The 18305-nt window shown below is 42.9% G+C and overlaps 1 protein-coding gene across 4 annotated transcripts; it reads right to left on the reverse strand.

Annotated features, from left to right (window-relative positions):
• Positions 1-972: 972 nt before the first annotated feature.
• nsd3 (nuclear receptor binding SET domain protein 3) lies at positions 973-17797 on the reverse strand. Of its 4 annotated transcripts, none has more exons than XM_058071181.1 (25): positions 17474-17797; positions 15357-16222; positions 14703-14948; positions 14470-14632; positions 14228-14382; positions 13265-13897; positions 13043-13205; positions 12394-12494; positions 11696-11741; positions 11473-11603; positions 10424-10549; positions 10216-10342; positions 9942-10142; positions 9607-9786; positions 8677-8823; positions 6667-6823; positions 5110-5312; positions 4908-5020; positions 4678-4824; positions 4475-4597; positions 3673-3789; positions 3453-3594; positions 3002-3108; positions 2715-2919; positions 973-2345 (listed from the first exon to the last, which is right to left on the reverse strand). In XM_058071181.1, exons 2-25 carry the CDS (start codon positions 16176-16178, stop codon positions 2047-2049), a joined length of 4854 nt encoding a protein of 1617 aa, XP_057927164.1. In that variant the 5' UTR covers positions 16179-16222; positions 17474-17797; the 3' UTR covers positions 973-2046. The 4 variants fall into 4 exon arrangements, with proteins under 4 accessions (XP_057927164.1, XP_057927166.1, XP_057927165.1 ...); XM_058071183.1 differs by having other exon boundaries at positions 8677-8700; positions 17474-17796; XM_058071182.1 differs by having other exon boundaries at positions 13043-13202; positions 17474-17794.
• Between the last annotated feature and the right edge of the window lie 508 nt (positions 17798-18305).

Genomic DNA, 18305 nt, shown 5'->3' on the forward strand with positions numbered 1-18305 from the left:
CAACATTGGTTCTGTTGGCACTATGTTGTACAATACATTCTTAATACATGATCACATGGTCAAACAGAGCTATCTTTTCATTTCCACTTTCTCAAGCACTTATAAATCATTAAGATATATAATGAGTTTCCAATTTTAAAAATGACAGCCTCACTCCAGTTATCGCCTCCTTCCAATTGAACGTTTTAGGTAAATATACACCATGGCTAAAATTAGAGCATTTATGGTAAACAACTCTCAGATCGGAAGATTCCCAAATAAATTGACCTGCACTGGTAATGATCACCTTGGGTGGTTGAAAAACAAAAAATACCAGTGTGAGAAGGATGATTAACTAAAGGCCAGGAAAATGGAGAGGGGGGTGGAAGGGAGGGGGCCATCCTCTATCAGAACTACAACTTTCCAATAGTGAACTGCTTCACACTGCTTTTAACAACAAAATACAGTGAGTCACCAAATGTGGAATCATGACACCAATGTAGAAAAACAAAGATATAATACATTAACCCCTCCTAATTCCTGTCTTTTTTTCTTTCTTTTTTTTTAAACGAGAGGGAGTCAAGATTACTGCACTGATGTCCGAAAAACAAACTGGTATAAAATGCGGTGCAATAAATAGAAAAAAATTTGACAGATGAGCCATTAAAAACACTGTACAGTTTGTATTTTGTACATTATACTGGACTGTGGTATCCCCACCGTGTGTCACGATATCGATTCAAATAATTCAACATGATGTCTTTACCACACCAGGCCGGCAGTCATTCCTATTTTTACCCCGAAAAGCAGCTATGCTATTTTTTGTTACGTTTTTTTTTAGACTGAGGAAAAATTAAAGGTTACAACACAGTTTAAACTCTTCTGTCACTACCAGAGGAAGAGGTATCCATTTTCAAAAACACTTATGTTCTTTTAATATACATTTCTGTATATGTATGACCTAAACTAAATAGTGTAGTGACAATGTGTGTGAAAGTGCTTTTCAGAGAGTTTTGGCAAAAATAAAAAAAAAAGAATTAAAAAAAAAAAAGGTCACAGTACAACAAACATTACTGAATCTGGGCAGTAGTTCCTCCAGCCACAATGGGACCCTTAAGGCTGATTAACTTCCCTCTACATGACGACGCACAACGGCTCAGAGAAAATGTAGAACAGACCTTTACCCCCCTGTCTGTCATGTTAAAAAAAAAAAAAAACAACTGTAGAGGGCAAAAAAAAAAACAACTGTAGAGGGCAGGTGACATAACTCCCTGCCTGTTGGTAAGTACTTTACAATATGATACCAATTATGTACATGTGAATGAGGGAAAAATGAAACGTCACAAGTACTTGTGTAATGTCATACCAGTACGCTATATACCATTATACAGTATTTCACCTTAATAGGACAATTTTCACAAGGAGGTCTGCGCAACACCTAAACAAAGAAATACACCACTCACCGAGATGACGTGAGGAAGAATCTTGCATGTAAACATTAACAAACATAGATACGTATATAATTATATTCATCTATACTCATAAGTATATCAAAAAACATGATCAAAGGAATGTTGGAATGTAGTGTGGTCCTAAAAATTAAAATTGCACAAAAATGTTGCCCCTCCTTTTCTGCAAAGACCAAGCTAGATGATAGGTCACATGAGGAGTGGCAGTGGAAGTGTGTGTCTGTGTTTGTGTGTGTAAAAGACACTAGCCACACAGTGTACAGCAGGTAAACAAGAGGAGCAGCGATGTGGCGTCCCCTCCCCTCCGGGCATCTCACTTCCTTCAAAGTGCCAGCCACTGACAATACTTATAATCCAAAGACGGAACAAAATGAGGTGTTGATCCAGGATTTTGGAGCGGCTGGATTTGTTTTATGGCGAGGGGGTGCACGTTCTCATCTGGTGGTGCTCTAATCGCACTGCGGTCGCCACAATCAACATCCAGGAGTTTGTCGTCCTGGCTCTGAAGGTCCGACACACAAAAAAAGTGAAAAATTCCCTTTAGTGAGCACAGGTGTACAGCAGCCCAGGTGGCAGGGTGGAGTGCCAGGAGTGCACTTTACAGGGAATGAGGTAACGACGGCGCCACATCGTCTCTCTGTGGTTCCTCTTTGACTGTGACGGGGCTCAGAGAGGAAGGCGGGAGTGGCAGCAGCGGCGGCTGCTTGGTGGAGCCGGGGTTGGAGCTCAGGGGACTGAGAGGGTTGTGGCTGGAACAACAGGGGCGGCCCTCCAATGAGGAGGCGGTGAGTGCCCCTGCCTCATGATCTTGGCAGAAGGAGCGAGGACAGAAGTCACAGAGTGACGAGGCCTGACCACCACAGATACTGCAGTTGTGCCACGGACACTCCCAACGCCCTGTTGACAGGAAGAGGAGCTGCAATTAGCAATTAGCATGAAGGAAAACTGACTTGACGGACAATGTAGAATTCATCAGTGTATTATTGCAGCGGCTCTCTATGTCTCTGTGACAGTGGTGTGTGAGAGTGACGGGAAGAAAATCTCTGACACGCAAGATGTTGCTGCCAGTATAAATCTCTAGACGAACTGTCTTTCTGGAGGAATAAATGTTGTACATTCAGGTCGATACTGTAACTGAAAAATATTACTTCTAACGTGATAGGAATGGGAATGTTCTGAATTCCTGTTTGCATGCCAGCTTTGACTTGATCAGATATAAGGTTGAGAGGTGTTTAAGAGCTGTTTAAAGAGGCTTTTTATGATCACCGTATGGCGGCTTGGTGAGGTTGAGACACAGCAGGTGGTACGCTTTGGGACAGTCCTTCCTGTCGCACATCACCAGCTCTCCACCCTCTCCACAGCAAAAACAGAAGTACTCGTGCATGTGTTTGCCCTCCAGCCGCAGCTTCCGCTTCTTCTGCTTCAGTTTGGCGTTCCTTGCCTTCTCCTCTTTCTCCATCACCACAGCACTCTGGAGGAAGGTGAACAGGACAGTGAAGACATGCTAAGAACAGAGTCCAGACAGGTGATAGGGACTAGACAGATGCGCTTACAGTTGGCTGCACCCCGAGGAAACCTGAGCAGTTATCTGATTTGCAGTGGCAAGATGCTTTTCTGTTGCCCACGCAATGCAGGTTGTAGTTGAACGTGAGCTCTGTGCCTGATGGCCGAGACAAGAAGCATGTCATTTAACTCCTTTGCACTGAAGCATGGACACATTTTATTAGGTAGACCAGAACACATATAATCAGACCCACTACCAGAGCTGTACCAAACATAGCAATAATAATAATTCATACAACACATTATTGAAAAAATTATTTCAGCTCATATATAAATCCTTAGATGCCGAATATACATTGACCCTTCTTTGTCTTAAATATTGACTGTATTGTCTGTATATTGGCGTTAATAAGCAACAATGCTTACTTCTGGAGTATTAATGTAGTTTGTAGTAGTTTGCTGTGGCTGGGAATCGGGGTGCATTTTATTAGAATCACTCACCAGCCTCAATGTCACAGAGAGCAAAGAGTCCGATGTGGACATCTCCGTTAACCGTCCACTTTTGGGTTTCACAGTTTGGGCTGCAGCTGTGGTTCATGAACCGAGCAGAATTCCCTTTGGGACCAGCATCTATCACACGATCCTGGAAGCAAAGATGGACAATAAGAGTGTAAGTTCCTATAGTATATTTAGAGGAGGATCATTTGTTTTTCACCATTACCTTGGTAAGGGTTAGCATGTAGAAGTTTGTTACGTGGTTTTCATGGGCACGTTTGATTCGCTGCTGGCACTCCTCTGAGTCAATAACTTCTCCAACATATTCAGTCACAAAGTCACCCTGCAGAAAACATTAATAATGTAGTATTTAATTTGAATATTTATTGCGGTACATGGCGAACTGCAGAGTAAAAATGAATAATTGGAATTATTTGAAAATAATCTTTTTGTTAATTTCTATGTTATTATTCAGTTTTTTTACAAGACAAAAATTTGTGATATTCCATAAATAATACATTTATAAACAGCTGTAACACAAAGTAAAAAAATTTTTTTTAAATGTTATTCTTATTATAGAAATTCTTACAATACTCTGACTTTACTCTTGTAAAATTTATTTAAAATGCAAAAAAAAAAATGAAAAGAGGAACAAAAAGCCCCTGGGCAAAAATAAACAAATATCTTCACATTAAAATGTATAATACAATTTGCTCTTTTCCTGTTTAATTCTTGTCCCTGCCAATTTCTACAGCCTGTGTAGGTGGCAAACTAATGAATCCTCTTCCGTTGTCTGCCAAGAACCACACAGTGATCTATTGCGACTCCAGTGACTCAAGGCTTGACACTTCCATGACATAATCGCCAACATTAAATCCATCTAATTCTAAATGCTATGAAGTTACTTCTGCTCAAGATCAATAAATTCATTTGTCACGCCAGTCTCTACTTCATAACACAGTTAATCAATTTAAAGCTCATTGAAAAGCTTTGATGGGACAGTTTGACAGGACTCCCACGACACTCACCTTCCTCAAAGCTTGATTGGTCCTGAGGCCCCATCCACGACCATCTGTCTTTATCACTTCTGTCTCAGTGTACAGACGTTTGGAAAAACACTGGTTCTCACAATTGTCTCCCGCAGGACAGACCTGTTTCAGAAGGGTAAAGATGTCAAAAGGTGGCACTTTAACTGGCAATAAAATGCTTTACAGAGCAATGACAAACAAACCTGAGGGTGACATTCATACTGCAGCATGCGGTTGAGACACTGAGAGTCCAAGCTACACGGATGCTCGTCTGTCGGCCGACAGTTGCAGCGTGGGATTTCGGACAAGTCTGCAACATGCATATGCACTTTCCCCACGGGTTTGTTGGACTGACGCAAAAAACGACAACACCGGTATAAGTAGGCTTCATGTGTACGTGGCTCACATGCTGTTGTTTTTTCCCAATGATTACCTTTATACATTTATAGGGTGGCGGTTTGCGAGAGTTTCGCTCCTGCTCAAGAGCTTCCCTGCTCTCCCTCTGAGCCTTGAGTTCCTGAAATCTCCGGGCTGCTTCTTCCAGAGCTGAAACCACAGCAAATCCAACAACATTATAGAAACCTATTCTGTGATCTGCCTTTACGTAAGTGATTCCCTCACTTCAAGTTGATTACCTTTCTTGAAAGTCTTGTTGATGTTAATCTGACCCGTCACAAAGTTTTTGTCGTTCTCGACATAAGGGAAGACACGGCCCTGGTTGATCCAGTAGTAGTCATGCGAGCCGAAGAAAAAGACAGGGAAGTCACCGATGTCGTGGCGAAGACTCTGGATGTTCGAGGGCACCAAACGAGGGTTGCAGATCTCGGCTGGCCACCACCTACGAGAGGAAACCACAAAGAGGAGGGTGACATTTGAAAAATCCTTACATACAGCATATAAATATTTTTCAATAAATATTTGGAGTGCGTGAAAAGCTGAAAGGGAAAACACAGCTCTCTTTGACCGCATGGTCATTCATTACAACTATATAGCACAACACAGCAGCAACAGAAACCCTGTTATAATAGTTGTAATGAGCAAACATGAGCAATGAGCATTAATAGCGCTTATGAGTTCATTGTAGGGCTGCAATAATAAACTTGCCTAGCCATAACCATCCTTTATTTACACCAAACTTCCCTATCAGCGAGCATCCTCAAACCAGACATCATTTATTCTTCGACTTCCGTGATTCTGATTGCTTAGAGCAAGTCCGACGATACGAGGTACTGTTATTTATCACATACTACAGTATTAATTGGCCCTGTACCCTAGAAACCGCCCATGAATGATACGGGAAAAGGCCGAAATGACACTGTGTCAAAGCCCAGGGCAGTGATACTGATAAAATATAGAGTTTAACCATGTCCAGTATCAGCCCCCGTAGCTGTCCACTCAGAGTGCGCTGCTCTGGTATTGTGCCCATGAAACAACCAATCAGAGAACAGCGCATGAGCGTGAACACTGAGTTTACACTGTTTAGATATAATACATGTAATAAACTGAAAATATTCTGGAAACAAAATGGTCTTTTGATTAAATAGTACGTGATAATAAGCTCATGATTAAATAGTATGTGATAATCATCACATGGTTTGTCTGGTATCAGGCCCAGTATCATGCCCCCGCGTGCCAGTATCAGCCCGAGACCGAAGGTCACTTGGGGGCATGATACCTGGCCTGATACCAGACAAACCATGTGATAACTTATAATTCTACACCATTAATGTGTGAAGACTAAACATGTTGATCTTGCACCTTTCTTTGCATGATATCATTGTTTTGCAAATGTTACACTGAGCCGACTACTCTTCTTTATGAAGTTAAGCCAGACTTTTTATCTGCTTCCTCTTTGTTGGTGTTTGTGGCTATTTCTTCTGGATGGCGAAGTGGCCATTGAAACTAGGAATACAAATACAAACTTGTTAACAATCCCGGGAGAATTGGAATGTTTGTTTCGGTTCCTATCGATGCCCATCTCTACTGAGGATGTACTCACACTCGGCCGATTCTCAGCTAGACTTGGACCCTCCCGTGACCCTTGTGACGATAAGCGGTAGAAAATGAATGAATGAATGAACCCCCACTCCCAAGAAAAATCAACGAAACGAACTTCAAAAGTGCTTCTGCTATTTTGTGGATTTACATCACATTAGAAAGTCAAAGCACGTGCTTCTCTAATTTGTGCATACCTGTAGTTGCCTAGTTTGACCCAGACTATTTGTTTGTAGTGAGGCTTCTTTCCGTCCCTACAGTCACTGCAGGACCATGGCCCCTCCGGCATCTCCATCTCCAGACACTCCGGGTGGAAGGAAGCAGGGCATGAGTCGCAGCACAGCAACTTGCCTCCTATATTTGTATGTATGTATGTATGTATGGATGGACACACGCATGAGTGTGTGTGTGTGTGGTGAAAAATGAGTATGCAAAGAGAGGAGGAGGGTATCATTAGGCAAAGGGAATTCATAACCCGGACAAACTCTGAATCTCATTTGCAGACAAGCCTAAGAACATAAGTGAATCAAAAGAAACACACAGCGTCAAGTTACAAGTAAACTATTCAAAGAGAAGCTACATTGCAACATCTGATCCTTGTTATGAACTCTTAAATGGCTCCTGTGCGGGATTATAACAACTACGCTGCAGAGGAGAAGGCTGTAAATGGTTGCTTCATGTTACCACATTAAATGCATCAGTTACAGCATGTCTGGCAATCAGATTCAGAGCACTGTACCAAGGGCCAGTCAATGGGATACACATGCAGGAGCAGCACGGGGCTCCATTCAGCCAGTGAGTAAACAACAAATCAAGGATTTATTATTTGAAAAAAAACTGAAAAAAAAGCAGGCATGCAGTCCTGCCAGTAAAGCAAACTGTCCCCATCACACCCACTGCACCCTGCATAGACCATCTTGTATGGAATCTTTAGCGCCAATTTTGTGCCAATCTCAGAACCACACTAGTGTCACTATTTTTGTTCTTGACAGCTCAGCGTGTTATGTACAATGCAATTTAATTCCATCCAAGGCAGGTCGTAAGGTGTAGAAAAGGGAAGATGCGCCCCAAATGTCAATTTATCTGACAAATTCAGTCCAAAATAAAACTTCATATAAATTGGGGTCAGGGTAAAGAGCATGGGAAAGCTGGACATGGCCTTTTCGCGTAAATCAAATAAGCCCACAGTGCTCAAGCAGAGAAGCAGTGCACCTTCACAAACCACAGACAAGAGCATGAACCAACGCAGAACATCCAGCATCAGGGAGCTTGTGTACTGACCATTTCAGAGTCAGCAGAGACACATTCTTTCTGTGTTTGATCGCTAATCTTACAATGGGCCTCATGCAAAAACCGCACTGAGTGGCGTAAGAGGACAACTAGTTGCATTTACCAGAAGCAGCTCATAATATTTTTTTCCCCACTCATGTCAGCATGTCATGGCTGACTCCATGCAGTGTTAAGGTAATGCAGTCTAAGGCAATGTCTCATTAATATAACATTACCAACGTCCAGTGACCAGAATACTACATATGACAGTATGTAATGATATTTCAATATTTTTGGACTAATAATGGGCCACAGTCAACCATGAAACAGCAATCATTTATGAATGAAGTTTGGAAAAATTGCTATAGAACGACGGATAAATTTTCTCCTCATTTTCCTGAGGAGAAAGTTGTGATCTAAAAATTTTATTTGTAGCAAGACATTTATTTCTTCCAGTGGATAATTTAATTGAGACATGGCATCTAGTCCTACCATTTTGGGTGTGGTGGATCCAGGTCATAACACACTCCAAACAAAGAAAGTCTGGACAGGTGATTATTAGGGCATTGGTCACTATTTGAGGAAATACACTAACTGTCTAGTATTATAAATAATGGTCGTGATGGAAGAAGAAAGGGGAAAATGCTTTTGGTGAATCTAGGGCTGATTTAACTCTTAAAAAAAGAGAACGCCATTTTTTTGCATGCGGCCCAGTGTTATCTGTTAATTAAAGGGATTTGGACTTGGTTTTTTTTCAATGCACAACTCTGCATGGCAATTAACTGCAGCTTGAACCAGTAAATTAAAATAGCACCTGAAGACTTTTAAATTAAAAAGTAGCATTCAAAAAAGGGAGAAACTGATCAGGATGGGAGCAGGCACAATACAAAACATAGACCAGTGGGGACAAAGGAGAAAGAGAAAAACTGTTCAGTTACCTTTCCCAACATTCTTTTTGGTAGCTGACGAAGGAGAGGGAATCATAGGTAATTTCAACTCAGCACGATTTGACTCAGTCAGAAGGTAGTGGGACTTATAGGCATATGAACTTAATATGGTGTCAGTAAGGTCTTGCACTAACAGCCCTACACAAGACACACAGGAAGAGACGGGGGTGAGCCGCAGGCAAACTCAAAAAAAAAAAAAAAAACTAACTAAAACAAAAAATAAGAGAAAGAACGCACATTGTCTCACACATACATACATACACACACACACACACACACACAACACAAGTAAGAAACAAGTCAAACAGTTTGCCCGAAACACAAAGTGGACAATAGACTCAACTTATCGTTTAAAAAGGCAACATTAGATGAGAATTGGACACATGAGTTTTAAGGAGAAAACTCTATTCTTTCCTTTATCAATTTGGATTATTCACCCCGGCTGTAATTGTGTTGGTAAAAAAATATATATAAAAAAAAAACTCCCAAATATTACATTTAGCAGCCCTGACAGTCATGTAAAACAGTACCAAACAGGAAGCACATAATGCAAAATGCCAAACATCTTGTTTCAATCATGCAGTTGTTTCAATTAAATTCAAAGCGCAAGAATATTTATCTGTGTTACCGTACTTCTGACACCTTTGTGTGACATATACATGGTAGTAATAGGCATGTTAATTTACTGTAGGTCTACATACCTACTGTAGTGCATGGTGAAAACATCTCAAATGTATGGCAGGTTTAAAAAAGCCAAAATAAGTCCAGAACCAAAAAAAAACAAAACTCTACAATCATGGAGGGCCACATGGTATTGTTTTACATGTTGAGATGAACAGACACTGCTGATTGTTTTTAAAATCAGCCAAACAATAACCGGGCGACTGCAGGTGCGTTTGTGTGAGCAGGGAAGGGACTTACCTCGGGCACACAGGAAGCACCAGCCCACATTGATGGGGGAGGTGAGGAGGCCGTTCTTCCTGGTGCTGCCGTGGCTGCTGCAGATCATGATGTGATGTGTGAGAATGACACTGCCCGCCGCCACGCAGCTGTCGCCCGTGTGGTACGCCAGCGGACAGCGGATGCAACGCATCAGGCGACCTGGACAGGAAACAATTAAGAACCATAATAAAGATTCTTTTTATTACGTTTTTTTTATTAAGGTGCTCATCTAAGAACAGACAAGAGGGTTCTTAAGAAAAACAGCTATTATTTCTCCACTAATAAACTATAAGAGAAAATGCGATAGTATTCACCTTTGCTGGCTCGCTGCAGGTCTCGCTCCAGACAGCAGGTGGCACAGCTGTGCTGGGGGCAACTGAAGCCACCCCCTGAGCTGCTGGTGGTGCCTGGCAGTTTACGGACACAATCCTCATGGTAATGACAGCCACATCCGCTCACGGAGCAGCGAGTCACCTCCTGGCCTGCTTTCTTACAGCTGAAACACTGGTGATTGCCTAGAACAGAGAGTTACGGAGAGACCAATAGTAATGACCAGAACACAAAAAGCAAGATAATGATCTTGCTCACCGTTTCTACATTCCAGGCAGGTGAACCGTCCTTCAGGTATGGATGTTAGGCCGAGACACTCCAAATGGAACTGCCTGTTACAGTCACCTTCACACAGCACCAAATTCTCACCGTACACCTCGCAAATCTACATGCACACACAGATCCCTCAAGTAAATACACACATTTGGCAAGAGATTAAAACTGGGACACGTGGATCAGTGCAGACCTGGCAGACGGTGTCCCTCTTGCTGGTGCTGCTGTCTTGACGAGACAAGCCAGAGTCCACAGACTGAGTGTCTGAGGCATCTGCGTCTGCAGCTGCTGGACTATCAAGACTTTTCCCGAATAAACCCTGCGGCACAGATAAAGATTGAGTGCCATGATGTATGTGCAAAAACAGCCAAAACTCACATATATTAATAGTCACAGGCCATCTGTGACATCACAGAATCCTTAGTTCCACCTGAAATAATTAACCTGCCAAAAAACGTCTTCCAGAGGAATAACGTCACTCTTTTGGACCATCCTGTATGTTCCTGTAGGAGTACATTTGGGGATGAATGGCAAGGGAAGTTTACAAGAAACAGGCAGTGGATACCCTCCATGATGTCATTGTTAGCCCCTGGAGCAACATTAGCACACTAGCCTCCTGGAAACAGTGGCCAGCTTTGGAGGTGATGAACAAGAACGGTGGAGTTACTCAATACGGAGTCCATCCATTCCATTTTCTACCGCTTATCCTCACAAGGGTTGCGGGCGTGCTGGAGCCTATCCCAGCTGTCTTTGGTGAGAGGCGGGGTACACCCTGGACTGGTCGCCAGCCAATCACAGGACACATATAGACAAACAACCATTCACACTCACATTCATACCTATGGACAATTTGGAGTCGCCAATTAACTAATTAATTAGCATGTTTTTGGAATGTGGGAGGAAACCGGAGTACCCAGAGAAAACCCACACATGCACGGGGAGAACATGCAAACTCCACACAGAGATGGCAGAGTGTGGAATCGAACTAGGGTCTCCTAGCTGTGTCCATTTTTAAAAATGTTATTTGTATTTTGAGGGGATTTTGTTATGTTTGTTTTTTAACTGTGATCTTAAACTTTTGATGTCTTTATTCTGTTTGCATGTAGAAGTTCCATTTAGAAGCGCCTTCAGGACCAAAAGTCCAAAATGTAAATTGTTGCAATTATTAAACTGGTCTTGTAATTTTGATCAGGACTGTTGTCTGACAGAATATATTTGTCTTATGTGTTCATCTTAACCTACCTGTGGATCGTTGAGGCCTCTCGAGTCTGAATCCGATGTGTCTCGATACTGGGATGATGCCATCTCTACATCTGTGGAAGCTCTGCTTCGCTTCTTCAGAGGTTTACATGCATCAGATATCTCACTGGCTCCTGAACCACGTCAAGAAGGAAATTTAATAATGGAAGGATTTGAAATTGAGAGAAAGACAACTGTGATGGGGTAGAATGATCTTATCACCAACCTTTCTGGGAACCTGCCCTCGGTGTGGCCTCTGGAGCCATCTCCGCCTGGGATAAAAAGAGGTTAAATATCAAAGTTGTAGAGTTACACAGGACAGTGTTGCAAAGAACACACACAGTCAGTTAATTTTAATAGATGGGCAAAACTAACTGATATTTGCATAACAGCAGTGAATGGAGCATACATCTGTTACTGAAAATGATCTTCAAATTTGCATTTAAGGTGAACCGTTGCACTACTTTTGACACTGAAACACTGAACAGAGCTGACAGAGAAAATTAAGAGAAAATCGCACAGGAAATATGTGGTCTTGTTCCAACAAAAAAAAAAATTAAAAATAAAATAAAACTTAGGGTATGTTTACATGACAAATAAAAAAAAACACACATTAGGTTCCATGTACAACCCAGGTTCACAGACTTGTAAAAACTGGTCAGAAACAGGATGCAGATGTGCTTTTGTGCCTTTTGAATTCAAACTTTCCTTTGTAATGTGCCTCCAATGGACACACTGAACTTAATTTTTTTGAATAAGCACTATAAGGACAAACACTACAACCATGCTTTGTTCCGTCATTGTTGTTTTGACTGTATCACCCTCATGCATCTTCTTCAATGTCAGGCAACTAAACTGCCAAATCCACACCATGTTTATCCATTATTAAAAAAAGGTGTTGAAAGACTGAAGATGTCTGGATACCTGTTCCTTCTTGGTTTTCTTCTTAGGTACGGGGTCATTCCCTCTCTCAGACTCTGACCTGCTCCTGATTGACCGTCGCTGCAGCTTCCTCTCCTGAGAACCTGAAATATAGCAATATAGCAAATATTGGGCTATATCTCTTAATAGTTCAATTAAGGCCACTGTTTCTCCAAAACATTTAGTCTTGCACCCAGATCCTTTTTGTGCCCCTCACTCAATATAATACAAATTGTTGTGATTTTGGCGCAGCTGTGCCACAGGTTATTGTCTCCCTGGGGAAACGAGTTGTACCGTACACGTTCTATTTTATTGTCTGACTTAATATGAAATACTAGAAATACACATAGCATCCCTGATTGGGAATCACTGCACACCTTCTCACCTGCATATATAGTATTTATATACGTTACTTGTTACTTATAAAGTACGTTGGTAAACCTCACTCCCAGACGCCTTAAAGAACAACAAAATGTAATCTTATCCTACCTTACATAGAGTACTATATACATGGTTTACCTGGATTTTCATACTGATACATATTCTTGTGTGCTCCGACTGTTTACTTTACTGCAAAAACTTAAATTTCCCCATTGTGAGATTAATAAAGGATTCCTTTATGCACTCTACGTCTTGCTAATGTTCTACAAACCATGTGGACTGCTGTGATGAGAGCCAGGAGAAGATGTTGGCTGCGTCCCTCCCTCCTCGCTCCTCCGACTTGCGGGGGATTCTCTCCTCTCCTCCCCCTCTTCTTCCATGTCATCTACGTCTTCCTCCTCCTCTGGGCTGGGTTCGGGTTTAGCTCTGTCCTGCTGGCAACAAATCATGTATAAAAACTCAGAGGAAAAGAATTATAAGTTGCTTCACTGACCTCTGGTGAGCAGTAGCCCAAATCCGGCTGCCTGCCTTCTCCCTCCACTCGCTCCTCATCGTCGTCATCGTCATCATCCTCCTTTTCCACTTCTTTCTTCGGTGAAGGAGCGATTTTCTTCTGCAGGAGAGGCCAGTCGCACTTTGTGATCTCCACATTTAGTCTCTTCATGGTGATGGAGAGAGGCAGCAGCTTCCTTGCTGCTGCAGTTTTCCACGCCCTGACCGGCGGTGGAGAATCTTGCTGCGCTCCTGCATCCGAATCCTGTTTAGGAGAGTCTGCCTTGTTCTGGTCCCCCCTCAGGTTCATCTTCTCATTTGAGGCCTGGGAGTCGTCCGTGTTGGAAATACTACACTGCCGACGTGGCAGCTGTCTTCTCGGTGGCTGCTCTCTGTCTGGCGACTTCACTCCGCCATCGTCCTTCTTGTTGGTTGAGCCGCTGGAGCGCCGGCTCCGCTTCTCAGCCCGCCCGTTGGCTTTCTTCGCAGACTGTGCCTCGTTGGGGGTCGGGTCGACATAAATGAAAGTGTAGTTGTCGATACGCTCCTGGCGCGTCATTAGGAAAGCGTCCTCTGCGTGGCCCACACCTACTTCCCACTGAGCACGCTCCCTCTGAGGGATTGGCTTCAGGAGCTGTAAACAAACAAAAAACAGTTAAATGTGCTGTTTCTCTTCAGCTCCAAAATAAACTTTTTTCAAACAAACAATATAAGATCACCACCACCACCTAGCATATGTTATGTTATGTGTTACCAACAATGGTTTAAAAGAACAGATTGAAAAGTATTTCCGAAGTATTTGGAACACCTCCTTGTATGACGGCACCATAGTGTGATACTGCATGACATTCGATTGCGTGGTTGTATGTATTTGTGGTGGTCAGCATGTATGTATTTGTTTCATTGACACAGTCAAAAGCATGGATCCAGTTTGAGGTGATACTGAAGTACAAATGCAACATACTTTGTGTTTTTCCACAGGATTTGTGGTCTTTCGTAGCGTTTCCGTTTGGAGTTCATCAAACTGGTCCTTGCCCTGGTACATGACGATCCTCTTCTCGTGGATCCACGCTCGCTCTGCTACGCTTCCAAAAAACTGGACGTGGTATTCCCTGTGACCTGCGTGGCAAATCGGAAATTGAGCATGCTCTTATTCCTGTTCTTCAACCTTGAAAAATGTAAGCTTATTAATATTTATGTGCTTACCTCTGGTGTTGATACGTGTGTGGACCTTCATCTGTGGGTCAGATGACACCATGCAAGGCCACCATGGGTAAGTACCCACCTTGGACCACACTAGATCTCCAATCACAAATTCCTTACAGAATCCAGTCTCTTGGATCACAGAGGGTTGATTGACTTTAGGAACCTATGAAACCAAAATGCCTGCATTAGAAATTTTGCCATTTAATGAATGAAAAGAAGATGAGCACTCGTACCTTTGGTGTCTTTGGCTCAGTTTTGATAACGGTCTTCTGAGGCTTTTCTGTCTGGGTCAGTGGTACTTCTCTTGGCTGCGGCAGGTCGTAGGCGTCTTCTGTCTTGCTTGCGGTAGCTGCAAGGCCTTGGACGTGCTCCAGACTCGCCTCCTGGATGTGTAGCTGGAGCTTGGTCGTCTTTTTCCTCTTCTCTTTCTTCCTCTCATGTCGGCGCTGCACCTGAGCCGCCTCGTTCTTCTGAGATTCCTTCAGAAGATTTATTGAAAAAAAAAAGAAAGAAAGAAAGAAAGTGATGAGCGAGAACGGAAAACAAAAGTGAGACATCAATTAACTTTTGGTTCTTTTGAAGCAAATTTGGCTCTGCCTCTCTACACATATAAAACCTTCCTTTAGAAATGATTAGAAGCTTACAATTCAGGGAGCATTTTAAAGCAGTCTGCCTCAGAAATAGGGATGGGCATTTGATTAAATTTCCTGGACTGACTATAGGTCATATTAACAAACGTTTAATTTATTAATTGTATTTTGGAACTGAATATTTGACTGTTCTGAACCTCTTTCCGTGTCATATTATCATTCTACACAGAATAATGTTGTCAAGAGGATGTCTTAACAGCGCAGTATATTAAATATGTCTGAAATAATAAAGAGTACCTGCAGTTCTTGCAGTAAGTCTCCACACAGTGCAGATTCAAACAGCTCTTTGCCATTCTGATACGTCTTAATGATCTTCAGTTTGATCTCCGGGGAGCTGGTTTTCTTCAGCACCCCTCCCGGGACGCTGGGTGTGGGGGGTTGGACAGGCTGAGAGGAGGGGGTACTGTCCACAAGAGAGGGGGGTGGGCTGGACGAGGGCAGGTGCAAGGGTGGAGGAGGAGGCAGTGTGTGGGTCATGATGTGAGGCGTGTGGGGCAAGTGGTGTTGAGTGGGCAAGGGCAATGGTGGGGGGCTCTGCGGGTGGCTTTGGATGTGGGGCGTGTTCGACAGGAAGTGGTGTGCGTGGTGATGGTGGTGATGATGATGATGATGGGGGAGGTGAGGGTGCAGGTGCGGGTGATGCGTGGGCAGCGGTGGCGAAACAGGAGAGCGTGGTCTTTCCTGGAGGCCGGGGCCCCTTAGAACTGTCCCCTCCCCGGGCATGAGAAGGCCGTGCTCCGCATAGCTGCGTATGGCCCCGTAGCCGTTAGCCGAGCCGTTCGGGAACTGCGAGTACATGGAGAACTTGGACTGTGGCTCGTACATGCCCAGACCAGGAGGGTAGCCGTTGGAGACGTGCGGCAGGTCCTCTGACGCGGAGGACGGATAGGAGAAGTCTGCATCCAGGGCCGCATCATAGGAGGGCCCGCCATCCTCGCCCGGGTCACTGCCGGTGTCACAGGTGCCGTCCTGTCTGATGTTGGCTGAGTCAATAAGCTGAGGGGGTTGCTGAATTGTATTTCCCATGATCCCTTGCATGAAAGAGAAGGAGAAATCCATTGTTGGGCTCCGGCATCCTTAACTGTCTTTTTCTTTGACTGGACCTGTTGACAGAGAAACATGCAATTAATCATTGTGTCATAGTGTCTGAATAAGTGACATATACACAAAACACTAAAATGTAAAATTGTTCATTGAGATCCTCAAAAAAGTGACACCTGTAATTACGAGTTCATCATTGTAACACATTATTCATGCACACATCCTTAGATCACCAAAGGCCAAATCAGCAAACCACTCAAACATTAATCAATTAAAATAATACCCTTTTTCAGATATAGTATTAAAGTTAGGCAAAACATGCACTCTAACAAGTGGCATTTTCCCACATTTGTAACATTTTAAACATTGAATCAATGCAGCCCTGCACGTAAATAGAGAACAGAACCAACAGCCAGCAAGAAAAAACGTTAATTATAATACAATTTGTCATCAAAACAAATCACAATACTTATATTAGTAGTGTGGCGTCAAATTTGCATCTCCAACGTGTTTTAGGTGAGCAACACAAACACATGGCGGTCCGCTCCAGCCAAACAAAACAAAGAGCAGTGGCCGGTAGCTTTTTCACACTACTACTTGACACTTTTATTGTATTGTAAAGAGTGTGAATGTTAAGCAGAAGTGTGGGCGATACACCCTGTTTAACCTGTGAGCCCTAGCAAAGGTACATAATGGTGATGTAAACATCCGTCTAGCGCTCATAGAAACATGAAATGTACCCAACGGGATTGTTTTGGAATGTTGCATAGCGAGTTAAACATGAAGATTTTGCTGCATCTGTGTGATCTGATTGGGAAAAAACATCTGCGCAGACACAATTGTTTCACTCAATGATCTTACAGCCTTGTGGGATGCTAGCTTAAAAGCTACTTAGCTATAAATTGATTGTCCAGTCCCATTTTGGGGTGCTTTACTTCCGCTTAAACACACACAGGGAACAGTTTTAGCACGTTTAATGTAGCCATGGATGCGTTGAATGCGTGTAATTTGTCTGTTTGATCACATACTAAGCGGAATGAGATGAAAAGATGAGAATGCTAACGCTAGCGAGGCTAACGGTACATTGCCAATATGGCTGCCTGTCTGGCGTGATTATTCCTCCATCACTAGCGTTTTTGGAAGAATGTGGCTGAAAAATCAGCAAATAGAGCACAGGCGATGGAAGGACAAGCGCATTCAGTGCATCGGTAAAGGTGCAGAAGCAAAACATGCAACAAAAAGGAAGAGGGCTGATGAGCAGCGTCAATTTTGACGCCGAGTCGCGAAATGCAGGCAAATAAAAATGTCAATACCTTCAGCGTGTCCCATTCTAAACACATACACCGGCCAGCAACGCGTCCTCGTTTAATATAGAAGTAAGAAAAACTAAACAAAAACAAAAAACTACTGTGTTCTGTTATTTTGTTAAAGCGCAGGGCCTTTCCTTTTTCGTTTTAACGCAATTCTCCACAGAGGAGGAGGGGGATGTTACGCTATATCCTCGCTACCCAATCCCAAAGCTGGGCTCTTCTTCAGTCACTGGAGGAACTGGAGATTTGAATGACACCCTGCTAAAAACAAGACGCTTTCAATTCCCGAACCTCTTATGTCTGCAGCTCAACGAAAAAAAGAGCACGTTTAAAGGCAGGGGTTGTATGAACTGTGCAGGGCTAGTACTCCCAGCAGCAGCCGTGTGTACTTGGCTATTTCATTTGATCATTGCAGCTTCCAACACGTCATGACAGGCTACACTGAAGTGAACGAGCAAATGTGTGTTACGTGTTGAAACCATGGAGACATATGCATATTTGCATTAAGATGTCTTACTTGTTGTTAACCTACTCATTAAAATGATATCTTGCTCAGACTCAGCTGTCTGCATGGGCTGTCACTTCTTGTCACAACTGTTTACTATTTTATAACTAAAGTCAGCCAGTGGAGGTATTCTTTTGTTATTTTAATTGATCTGACTCTAAGCCTTATCTCTGCTGATCACTTTACTTAAGGGTGGATGACACTGCAAATTTTTACTTAAATTCTCCTTCTTCAAATTCCAGTGAGGGAAATGCTGCAAAATGAAGGAACAAAATACAAGTTAGGCTACCAGCTGAGCCAGACTTGAAGAATGACCAGAAGAAAGTTGAG

This window comes from Doryrhamphus excisus, chromosome 4, assembly GCF_030265055.1.
Source record: "Doryrhamphus excisus isolate RoL2022-K1 chromosome 4, RoL_Dexc_1.0, whole genome shotgun sequence".
Taxonomy (NCBI): Eukaryota; Metazoa; Chordata; class Actinopteri; order Syngnathiformes; family Syngnathidae; genus Doryrhamphus; species Doryrhamphus excisus.

Excerpts from the sequence above, each read along its gene's own strand:
- nsd3 (XM_058071181.1), bottom strand. The coding sequence starts at position 16,178 with ATGGATTTCTCCTTCTCTTTCATGCAAGGGATCATGGGAAATACAATT. Across the intron at positions 11,742-12,393 it reads AGAAAACCAAGAAGGAACAG|GCGGAGATGGCTCCAGAGGC; the intron begins GTATCCAGACAT and ends TTTTTATCCCAG. Across the intron at positions 2,920-3,001 it reads TCCTCGGGGTGCAGCCAACT|AGTGCTGTGGTGATGGAGAA; the intron begins GTAAGCGCATCT and ends ACCTTCCTCCAG.